We start from the raw sequence: 12,637 nt of genomic DNA, 5'->3' as shown, positions 1-12,637 counted from the left end.
GTAAAGCATATCCAGATTCATTTGCTTACTGAAGTCATTTAACAAAAGATAATCTCTTCAGATGTACTTTTGAAAACTGATTTCATCCTCTCTTTTAAATAATGTGGAACTCAAAGGTAAACACAAAGAGTTTGTTATATGAAACCTTTTAGTTTGTTAGGACCACTCAACCACAAGTCACAATTTACAACTGAAAGAGTAAATATGAAGCACAACATAAAATTCACTTCTGCAGTGTTCTTGCCCGTGGCTCCAGTAATTGTGACATTTCCAACTATTACAATAGTTTTTAGTAATACAGATATCATTTGTTATACCAGAATGATTATTTTAATTAGATTAGTGGATATTTATGTGCTTTTTGAATGAGATCATTTTCACACGGTCTTTATTGCTTCTTGAAATGCTTTATTTAATCATTCAGAAAAGTAGGAACAGCTCATAGATCATGAGAATGGAAAGGAGAGATAAGTCAGGAATTCGATATGTATTATGCTGACTTCACAGGAGAGGGGACAATTCATTCAGAAAGAAATGGTGATTTATATGTGATACTGATTCCGTGGTCAAGAGGATATGACCATAATTGTCATCCGGTTGTCCTCTGTGCAAACATGAAAGCAAATATGAAAACATAGTTGAAAGGGCAGGAAAGATTTCATCCTAGAGAGTGCATGAACACAAAATTAAATATAACAATATAGAGTATAGAAAAGGGATTATAAACAAACAGTTCCTTTCCTAGAAACCACAAGTACTTTATACTTTGGATTCCATTGGAGCACTGTGAACAGGAAATAATGGTATTCTGTGGCCTCACATGAAAGTTGACATTGAGAGGATTCAAAGAATACATAGAAAAGATCAGCATGCTTGTACCATATCTGTGGCAAATAATATTCCATAATCATAAGTAAACTAAGAATTTTCAAATGACAAGACACTTTTCTTGATCCAATATTATACAATATGAATGTATTAGTAATTCTGAATAAGATAAAAGTCCTTCATATGAATAAAAATATTCTATCCTTTACTTTTGACACTAAGATTTTCAGCTTTAAATGACAGATAATATTCTGTCCTGATTTTGTCTAATTTTGAGTTCATTGTTTTCCTTTCACATACTTACTTCTAATTTTTTATGTAATAAGCACAAATACATACAAATATCAACATGAATAACCATGGCTTCTGTTTCTACTCACCTACAGAAGGTCTTTACTTGGGACAAGTATCTGTAAAAGAATGTGAATGGTGTAAGGAGAGACAGAAATGTTATCATAAGAATATAAGAACAGCTCGCCAATGATTATTTCTTCAATAACAATTGAAAGATAGCATATAAGTAGATACAATCTGAATGAGGGGGTTAACTGAGTACATAGATGATATATAGGTAGATACATACATACATACATACATATGAGTTAAACTCTATATGCATGCATACATATATTTATTAATATATGTGAATAAACACACACATACACACACACACACACACACACACACACACACACACACATATATATATATATATATATATATATATATATATATATATATATATATGATATAGCCGAAAATATTTCATTGACGTTACCTGTAGCCTGAACATCTTGAATGTTTTCTGCTGGAATGTTCTGTTTCTCAGCAAATTTCATAAGTTTTTCATGTTCTTCTTCATTTAAAGGCACATCCTTTCCTACATTGCATGAATGACAATGTCAGAGACATATTCGGTAGAATTCTATAAAACTTGCATTGCTTCCTTAGTGTCCCACCATGGTATGCAACAAAAAAATCTCAACTTCTCCAAATTCATCTATGCTGAGAGGGTCAATACAATCAATAATAATTTCCCCATGTTCCATTTAATGAAGTCTAAATGGTGGTAAGACATACTTTCCAGTGTTCTATGATGCATCAAAATAAAAACTCTAGAGAATTCGCACATCTCAACCCTATCCACTTTTAAAAACATAACACTAGGGAGTCATGAATGCCTCTCAATGGAACCTTCACATTTCTCCTGAGTCTATACTCGAGAGTTCATGTTTTAATTTCATACACACTTGATCAAATGATATTCATAATGGTCTGAACTTTAGGAAAACAATATTTCCTCTACTCTTTCTAATGAGGAAACATGAAGACTACATCTTCCAATAGCCTCACCCCTTGCCACTAGTCGTCAATGACCATTCTACTTGAATTACAATATAATGTAAGAGTTGGTCCACACAACAATAGGATTGTCATTTAGTGGACAGGAATTCAGAAATTCCATGATACTGTATTTGGGGCTGAATCTGCCTGAATCCTCTTTTGCAGAGTGATACTTTTGCTACATTTTCAGATAATCCACTACCATTCTTACCAAGAACAAAAATCAAGTTTGTTTCTGTGCCGGCTCTATCCACATTCTTACTGGTAAAGACTGCATGCTTTTGTGTTAAATACACAAGTTCATATTTGTTGTCACCTTCATCTGTAAAATGGAAATATTTAAAAACTCAGTGTCAGTCATTTTTATACTTTATTTAATGTCACCTATTTGCTAAACATTAATATTGACCCTGACTCTAGCAATCATCTCTGATTCAATATCACATGTGTGCAAAGGTGTTTCTGTAGTCATTTATTTTGGATATCCATCCCATCATAATATGTTGACCAATCATTTCTGCTCTTCAAACATTATAGTGAATCGTAAGTACATACATATTCCTTTTCTCTGAATTTTTTTTGTCAAGACTTGTGTGAACAGTCTGTTGGGTATTCTTTTCCCTTTCAACCAGATCCCAAAGCTCATTTGTCAATTTCCTGAAAGTATTACATTGATGTCACATCATGATAATACTTGGTGAGCAAATGAGTACATGTGCAAAAATAGACGATACTAATTAGTAATATACACAAGTTATCATCTTGTAAGGATATTGATGCAAAAGATGTAAACATGAACATTTTGAGTATACCAGACATTCATCATTCATGTTTTGTAGTCTGTCTGTGGGTTTATGTTTTTAAGTGGCTGTCTGTCTTCTCTCTCTCTCTCTCTTTCCTTCTATCTCTCTCTAACTCTCTCTCTCTCTCTCTCTCTCTCTCTCTCTCTCTCTCTCTCTCTGTGTGTGTGTGTGTGTGTGTGTGTGTGTGTGTTTATATGGTATTTCTACTTACTGACACTTATTAAATGGTAAAAGTGGTTCATGAGATAATTGAAGGAGTTAGGGTCTATTACAGGACTGCATTTTAATATCCATGTTAAGAAAACATTAGACTTGCCAGATGAATGTGTCCTCTGTTCACTTAAGATAAAAATCAAAAGTCAAAGTGTGTATAATTCAGTGGTATGGTGTTGCTATTACTTTAGCAATTTTTGAAAAATTGAAGGAGTCAGTCTGAAATTCTTAAATAGATTTTTCTCTAACTGCTTTAAAAATTGAAGTTTATCATCCAATAACATAAATGTTGTGATCTCTCCAAAATATGAGAAAAGGAAACATTGAAAAAGCACTGTTAATTTAAATTATTTATGAATCAAAGATGACACATCATGTCTTCAATATAAGTACTTGAGAGCCTGAGGCATGAAGTTTAAGAAGATGCTTGAGGCCATTGAGGCCTATTAGTGAGTGGCAGGTCTGTCTGATAGCAAACTGAGACACTGTATGAAAGAAAAAACACTGAATATCAACTAGAAATAAATTTTCATGCAGAAAAACTATTTGAAGATATCTTGTTAGAATTGTTCACATTTTTAGGTAATAGTGTTCTTCTCCATGTAAATTTCAGATGACCTACAATGTACTCTGACTTTGTAGTATATCTCAGTTCATTGGAAGGATTGATAACTTTCTGAGAAGCCAAATTTTTTCTAGATTCATGTCTGTCCCTATGTGTGGCTGAAGTATTAGCATGAATGTGCACACTCACATTGCTTTTGTTCATAAAGGAAACTCGTAGATACTGTACTTACATTGGGTTCTGTAGGAGCCATCTGCTTGCTTATAACCAGTGACTGTGGTCTTTGAGCATTGGCCATTCAAACTAAAATTCAAACAGAGAATCCATGGTTTATTCTTTATAACTTTTAAATTCCAATTAAAGATCTTCAAATGTTATAATGAACTTCAGAGAGTCATAGTATCTAAGAACAGTGTATAGAATTAGTACTTACCTTACTGTTCCTAATTCTTGTTTAGATAAGTTCATTCTGTTTGTAATCATACAGATGACTGGCTTTATTGGTGCCCATTTTGCCAAGTGCTCTATAGTCCCTGATGACTTCCTTATCAAAACTATGCTATTCACTGAGTATGATTTTCATTATGCTAATTCTCTTGTTCTATTCCAACAATATTAGGAACACAAGTTTATATGCATGTTTTTAAGTGCTTTTATTTGTATCCTGAAACATAAAATTGTGGCTACAAGAGAGAAATGGTTCTAAGCATTTTAGTCCTAATGGCGTTATGTAGTGTTTCATTAAACATAGTCATCCAAATGCCAGAGAGAGAGTTTTAAAACCTAAAGCTTCAGAGAAAGGGATTCATAAGTTAGATTTTTCTGTCCTGTTTGTGGAGGACTTTTTATGATATCATTGATTGGATTAGATAACATGCATGGCTTTGACCTAAATGCTCACATATACCTTTTACTTACTACAAATGAGAATCTTAGAATCTCCTACATCTAATATTAGAGAATAAAATTCAACCACAATACTTCAGCCACAAGGATTTCTAAAGAAACACTCATAGAATTGGAGACAGTATCTAATCTCTGTGTGGTGTCCAGAGATACCCCATCATGGAATGATATAATCACATTGCTAAAGATGTGATTTCATGACCAGAAGAAAAACATTCCCCTATAAATTAAACAACATAAAGGCTGAGAAACATAAATAGTCTGCTCAGTTTACATGGTTGACAATTTACTTACTTGACATAAAATGTGACTCCCATTTCACTACATTCCTCATTACAAGTAAGTTCACGAATGTAGAGTCTCAGAGGTCTTTCCACTTCTATCTTGTCAACATTGTCAGCAGCGATGGCAACTGTTTCCCATTTTCCATCAACCTGAAAAAACAAAAAGACAAAAAAAGGAGAAAAATAAAACAGGTCATTAAAGTATGATTTGGTATTCTCATTTCTGGTCCCAGTCCTTGGAAATATGTAAACTAACTAAAACTACCAATCAATAATATTTTATTTATTAGTTCAAGATTATGTATCTATAACTGTAGAATAACACAGGGTAGTATGATGGCTTGATTAATACAACATTTTGGACTTGAGACTTTGTCGAACTGCTCATGTTTTAGCCTCTTATGCTCTGCAAATTCAACCTATTGTATGCTTATTTCATTTGTTTCATCCTAGAGAAATATGATTGGAAAAGCATATCTCAGTGAAGGTCAGAAAGCTTATTTCATGAATACAGACTTGCAAGGACTAACTGAATGACACATCACATCCACAGAAATATGCTATTGAGGAAACTCAGACATAGGCACAGACCAAATGAATTTACCTCCGCATGAGCATGAGCCAGTCCAAATGCCAAAGCCAGCAGCAGAAACTTTACCATGGTGGCACCTGTCTTTGGTCTTCTGCAGAAGCTCAAAGTAGGTCAGTGGATGTGAAGGAACTGAACTGACAAAGATTTTTATACAGCTAGTTAGAGGGAGGTTCATGGAATCAACCAATGGTTCTGCACCACAGAAACCTACATCCTCTGGTATTTCCTCTTTGGCCCTGCTGAATGGTGTATAGTATCATATCCCTTAACTAAGAAGACTAGCCTTAAGGTCAGGTTATGTTGGGATGATTAATTGAACATCCTGTCAGAAAGAAAGGACTATCCCTGTGAGAACATTAAGGAATGGCTTTGCCTCCAGAACTATACTGGCGGGTAAAGGTCACAATGCATATATATGTCTTATATTATTTATTTACCCAACATGACATGCATTTTAAAATACATTCTGAATCTAAGCATAATACTGTGCAGTTAACTGAATTTAAAACTGTGGCCTGGGATATATGAGCCAGAGTAACCACACTCTTAAAAGACAAGATTTTAAAACATTTGGAGGATTTCTTATGAGGATGTTGATATGTCTTGTGCTACTTTTAAGTCTTTCCATACATTGACTACTATAGCCTCTCAGTACATTAAATTCAACTACCATGGTACAGAGCTACAAGAGCTATCAACAAAGCTTAACTGTGTGAATAATAGGAAAGATGCTGCTAGATGTCCACTGGTCATAAAACAAGCAACATTGATTAAAATAAACACAATCAAGTGAATCAGCCTATAATGTCCTCAGAGAAATTTTATAATTGTGCAAAGGAACTCTTCATTCAAGCTGAAAATAATGCTTTACATTTCCTAAAGCGATGACCCTCCCCACCCAGTTGACTTCTTTAAACATCAAAACCAAGGTCTGTGTTGTGCTTAGCCATTGGATCTTGTCATCCATTTCTAGGAACCCCCAAGAAGAATATCAGGACTCTGCTGTTATTGTTTCTCCTCTGGGGCCTCTCTCTCTCTAACACATCGAATCACCTACAGTTAGCACTTTGGTAATTTTGTTTGACAACCCACGGTTTCTGACTACACCACTACAAAGAGTTAGTCTGTAATTTATGACACTTTCTTTAGATTATATCCTGTTATTATCTCTATTTCTTTCAGTTTTTGAGATTATTCCATAATAACATCATTCTGCACTCCCCTTTCTTCCCTCTAAACTCTCCAATATGTACCTACTTCATCTATTACAGTTTTGTAGACTCTTTCTTCACTAAATGCTGTTACATGCATATGAGTTTGAATGGTCACATTTGAGTGCTAACTTTTATCTGAAGATTTGGAGCTCGGAATAACAGAAGAGACCTAACATGCCGCATTTGTCTTTTTAGATCTAGTTAACCTCACCCAGTAGAGTCTTTTGTAGTGCATGCCATTTACCTGCAAATGTCATGAATTCATTTTCCTTTACCTTGGAATATTATCACATAGTGCATAAGTACCACTATTTCATTATTTATTAGACAGCCTTAGAATATTTTTGTTGTGAAGAGTGGCAATGAACATGGATAAGAAAGTATCTATGAAATAGAATATCAAGTCATCTAAGCATATTTCAAGGAACTATATATCTGAGTCACACAGTATATATTTACCTTCAGAAAACTAAGAATTCTCCACACCGCTTTCCAGAAATAGAAACCCACTGAATAAGGTACCTACATGTCAAAGCATCAAGAACCATAGAATTGATAGCTTTGAATAATGCTTCATATATGAGCATTCATAAATAAATATTTTTTTTTAGTTCACAATTGTCATTCATCTATATAATAATTTTCCCCACCAGTAATCTTGTTCTACATCCTTTTTTCCTGAATGCAGTGCTATGGCTTTTAAAAACAAAGGATGGCAAGCTATAGTCATCTATATCTTTATGTATTATCTTAGGAATCTACTGAATAAGAATTTGCATTTTCCCCAAATGCTCATTAGGTTCTGTAACTACAAAATCTACCTTATATATTACTACACTTGAAATCAGAGCACACATACTTTTAGATTTCCAGAACTGTCTCTAGCCCAAATATTTAAGTTCAATGTCTATTTCTAGTCATTATCAAACAGATTGCTTCCAGTTTTGCTAGACCATAGAACAGTTTTCATCTCTGGACTTCAGTGTATAGATTTCTGTCTTGATTACCTATACTCCATCAGTTTTATTTTATATATGTATTCTTGTTGAAAATTCTGCTTCAAAATTTTTGTTTTATCTTTTTGTTTTTGAAAAAAATAGATACTATTCATTTTTTTAAAGTTTTTTATTGCCTCAAATCTTGACCATAGTCTCTTCTCCCTTAACTCCTCCCAATCCTGCCCCTACCTCCCTTCTCCAGCAGATGCATTCCTCCTCCATTCCCTTCCAAATAAAGAGCAGAACTTCCATGAATTTCAACCAAACACGGCATAAAGTTTTCAATAAGACTGGGCACAAACCCTCATATCAAGGCTCGATAAGGCAATCATGTAGGAAAAAAGGGGTTCCCAAGTACAATTGAAAGAATTAGAGCCACCCCTACCCCAATTCTTAGTGTTGGGAATCGCACAAAAATACCAATCTACACAACCATAACGTATATGCAGAGGACCTATGTCAGACCCCTACAGGCTCCATATTTGTCACTTAAGTCTTTTGTGAGTTGCTATGAGACCTGATTAGTTGATTCTGTGAGACATAGTCTAGTGGTATCCTCAACCCCAATGGCAAATATAATCCTGATTCTCCATCTTTTGCAGGGTTCACCAGGCTCTGTCTGGTGTTTGGATCTCTGCATCTGCTCCCATCACTTGCTAGATGATTCCTCTCTGATGGCAATTGGGCTAGGCACCATTCTATGAGTATAGCAAAACAACATTAAAAATCATTTCATTGCCTTTTTTCTCCATTCTTGTTTGGTTCTATCCTGATTCTCTGGGCTGTCCTGCCTCTAGTTCCTGGCCATCCAGGCAATGTTGGGCATGGATTACCTCTCCTGGCATTGGCCTCAATTTGGAACTAGTCATTGTTTGGCCACTCCCACAAGTTCTGCATCACCATTACCCCCACAAGAACTTGCAGGCAGGACATGACTATAATTGGAGAGCATTTGGTGAGCAATGTAGAAACTTAGTGCAGTAGAAGCTCTCTAGGATCAATGAAAGTGACCCTAGGGAAGTCTCATAGTAAAGGGGGATAAGAGCCAACATGGCCATCTTAATCAGGCAAGGCTATTCGCAGTGGAACTGGGACATCAAAGCAGCCACAAAATTTTAAAAAGTCGTGCTTCTTAATTGCTCTGGTAAAAGTCAATGTATTATAATATGTCTACAAATCTATTTCACCAGTCAGTAAATAAAAACTTTAACTTTCTTCTACAAAAATATTATATGAATTCCCTGCACTGAGGTAGATGCAAAATTATATTTCAGCAAATTATTTCTGAGAAACATTTTACTTTCAATAAAAGTACTTTTTTATTCATGGTATTTGTAGTTATATGTTTTAAAAGAAATAAATGTGTGGCCGGGCGTTGGTGGCGCACGCCTTTAATCCCAGCACTCGGGAGGCAGAGCCAGGCGGATCTCTGTGAGTTCGAGGCCAGCCTGGGCTACCAAGTGAGCTCCAGGAAAGGCGCAAAGCTACACAGAGAAACCCTGTCTCGAAAAACCAAAAAAAAAAAAAAAAAAAAAAAAAAAAAAAAAAAGAAATAAATGTGTACAATATTTTCCTAATTCTTGCTATAGTTAGAATTGACAAATTAATCAATGCCTAGCTACCACATATACAAATTATTGTGCATTTTAATAAAAATAGATTTCTGGAACAATATATTTATTATGTTATTTTTATACCATTTATCTGTTTCTGTTATTGTTACTTGATGTAAACAAATGTATTTCTTAAGAATTTATGTATAAATAGATAATTGAGATAAGTATTATATCAATTTGAGTTTTGATATTCATTTCTATAATTCTTTTCAACAAAATCAACACCAGTAGCAGACAAATATGTTTTCCACACTAGTAGAAGAACTCCACTTTTCTAATTGTCATCAGTACAGCCAACAGAATAACTTCTTTGTTTATACATTGGCTTACAGTAATATAAATCTCTATCTGTCCATTAAAGGTATCTTCCTTGTGATGGTTAGTGTTAATTGTCCTCTTGGCAAAATTTACCATCATCTGGGAACTAGACATCTGGGAATGTCAGTAAGGGATTGTTTTGATTCCATTGATTGATATGAGAAGATATGTCTTAATTAAGAGTATCACCAGAGGTATATAATTATAGAAAGTAGTCTAAGCATTAGCATGTGTTCAGTCTTTGCTCTCTTCTTATGAGTTGCCATAATTTGGCTTACTGCTTCTTGTGTCTCATGTCTTGATTTTCCTTGTCATGATTGAATCTTACCTTAAGCTGTGAGCTAAAATAAACCCCCCTAAATTGCTTAAAGTATTTTGTCATAACTGCAGAAAGGAAACTATGATACTTACAAATTTGTATTTATCTACTTCAATAAATATGAAGTTATCAATATTTAATTGACTTCTTTAGTATTCTGAGGTATATGATTATGTTTGGCTTTGTCAATTCCTTTGTAGCAGAATGCAGGCACATTTTCATAGCTCTGCAATACTGCATTGAAAATAAACTTCTGCTTTGATTTTTGCAAGTTTGTATAGAGATAAAAACATTTTCCAGATCAATAATTTTGTACCTTTAGTTAAGCTATGCTGATTTGTCTCTGTAAAGATATCTGAGCTCTAACTTTAGCTCTAATTAGATCAATGTCTGATTAACTTTACCATAATTTTCATTTTACAGGCCAAAAATTATTAAAATCAACATGCACTTAAAAAGATTTTCCTGGTAGGACTTATTTTAGAAGTTATTATTGCTATTAAAATAATTTTCAGTTTTTTTCCTAGTGGGTAAAAGGAGCCATGAGGTTTGAATTTACCTCTTTCTATGCCAATAGTCATCCAAGTTTCAGAGATTCAATTACGTATTTAAGAAATGGAGAAAAAATAACTACAGTCTGAGAGATTTTGTTTATATGTTCAATGGGTGACTAACAAGATAATTAACTTTTAATCACCTGATCTTCTTGGTTGCATTTTACAGACAAAACTATTGTCAATTCATATCGATATCTGGTAATCTTTGAAGAATTTGTACATGTCATTTTCTAGCTTGAAATGGCCTTCTTGTTTTGTTTTACTTTAGTTTTTGACAGTGCTGATTATTGATCTTAGGACCTTGCACATAACAGGCAATCAGTCTAACCCTGAACTACATTCATTGCAGAATCCTTTATTGAAGGGCCTGTTTTATCCCCCAGTCAATGGGATTCATAATGTTTTTTAAATCTCTAAAAATTGAGTGACTCCATTTTAGCAACACAACTAACTCTTATTTTTACATAGAGGATCTAGACATGTTCTTACTACACAGATGAGATAATATATTCATAGACTGCCAGCTATAAACCTTAATCAAACAATAAGCTACTTTCAAATGTTCTATAAGTCAAAACATTCTGAATAATATTTTGTTCTGACTGTCTGTGCTAGCAAACATGCCCACTTATTCTGATGTTTAACAGTATAATTTGGAATTCATCATTGCAATACTACAATGGGCACTAAATTCAGAAAGCTCAATAAATTTTAAAATCTCCTACAATTTGAACTGCTCTGCTGAGGAAAGCAGACACCAAACATTTCAGGGAAGATAGTTCTTCCTTACTAAGTATATTATATAAGATACCAGGAAAAGAAAACCTTTTCGACCTCTTAGTAGCTCTTAGTAGCTACAGCTACACGATGCTTACAAGTTGGCTACAAGTTTATCAAAATATCCAAATTACTTCTGAACTTTTTTGTCTTTACAGTGGCATAAATGGTCTAGCTTTTGAATGCCATTGAATACAAACCTTCCAAACTCCCAGGTCTACAAGAATCAATCCATTAAAATTGTATAGATACTTCTAGTTAATCTTAACATATTTAATAATAAAAAGTTCATAGGTATAGTTAAATGACTTTAACTTGAGCAAATAATTTGTTATACTTGGACCACAGATAACCTTTTTTGTTGTATTTCCTTCATTTTATGAAATGCAGTCCTAATATAAAGTATACTAACATAGGGTTTCACTTAGTAACAGTCCACTTGAAATAGACTTTGTCTAACATAGTTTGCATTTCTAGGGGTAAAGCATAATAAGGTATGTTTGTGATACAATGTAAGGATAAAAGAAATCCAATTACAATAGAATTGCCTCAGTTGAGGCTATTATATCCCATTTATACAAATAGAGCCTAGCCTTTCCAAGGACAGAAGATAGCCCTGCTTATAGCAAAAAGACACCAGTAACATCTAGAATTTTAAGTATTTTATACCCTTTTGACCTGTATTTTTCAAGAAACATTTATTTCAATTCCTACAGCCCTACTACTCTTATAAGTTTCTCATCAGAGACTTAACAATTTGTGATTTATATTTTTACTTAAATTCTGTAAATGACATTTAATTTGTGGCTCTAATATCAGAAACATTCAGATGTTTTAAGAAATAAAAGATTGTATTAAGAGTCACATACAATGCTGTCCACTTAAGTGAAAAGTCAGCATCCTCATCTACTTGATCATGTTGTAAGGAGTTAACTAAGGGGATACTTGTACTCATTTTCACCTAGATGTAGTTAAAGAGAATGTAAACTAGTTTAACAATAAAAATCAGAAAAATGAAACTGCCTACCACACAATAATCTCACTTCCTAGTATATGCATAAAGGAAATGATGTAGAAATTTTTGCACTTCCCTGTTCATTACAGCTCCATTCACAATAGGCATGAAATAACTTAAATAACTTTAAATTCTTAAATGGCTAAAATAGTAAGGTACATATATTCAATGGGATGTCCTTGTCTGCAGTAAAATTCCCCTCCCATTTTCCCCATCTCTTGTAACACAGGTTTACTACATTTACAAAACAAGTTAAGTTATATCACTTAATACATTTATTAAATAGGA

The 12,637-nt window shown here is 33.8% G+C and overlaps 1 protein-coding gene across 1 annotated transcript; it reads right to left on the bottom strand.

Annotated features, from left to right (window-relative positions):
• Nucleotides 1–390: 390 nt before the first annotated feature.
• Nucleotides 391–5,657, bottom strand: LOC121826546 (odorant-binding protein-like). Its single transcript, XM_076562494.1, has 7 exons — nt 5,548–5,657; nt 4,954–5,093; nt 3,986–4,056; nt 2,384–2,494; nt 1,607–1,708; nt 1,209–1,238; nt 391–604 (listed from the first exon to the last, which is right to left on the bottom strand). Exons 1-6 carry the CDS (start codon nt 5,602–5,604, stop codon nt 1,222–1,224), a joined length of 498 nt encoding a protein of 165 aa, XP_076418609.1. The 5' UTR covers nt 5,605–5,657; the 3' UTR covers nt 391–604; nt 1,209–1,221.
• Between the last annotated feature and the right edge of the window lie 6,980 nt (nt 5,658–12,637).

Source organism: Peromyscus maniculatus, chromosome X, assembly GCF_049852395.1.
Source record: "Peromyscus maniculatus bairdii isolate BWxNUB_F1_BW_parent chromosome X, HU_Pman_BW_mat_3.1, whole genome shotgun sequence".
NCBI classification, from domain to species: domain Eukaryota; kingdom Metazoa; phylum Chordata; class Mammalia; order Rodentia; family Cricetidae; genus Peromyscus; species Peromyscus maniculatus.
This window is presented reverse-complemented; position numbering and strand designations above follow the sequence as displayed.

Excerpts from the sequence above, each read along its gene's own strand:
- LOC121826546 (XM_076562494.1), bottom strand. The coding sequence starts at position 5,604 with ATGGTAAAGTTTCTGCTGCTGGCTTTGGCATTTGGACTGGCTCATGCT. Across the intron at positions 5,094-5,547 it reads TGGCTCATGCTCATGCGGAG|GTTGATGGAAAATGGGAAAC; the intron begins GTAAATTCATTT and ends TTGTTTTTTCAG. Across the intron at positions 2,495-3,985 it reads TGGCTCCTACAGAACCCAAT|ATGAAGGTGACAACAAATAT; the intron begins GTAAGTACAGTA and ends TCCATTTTACAG.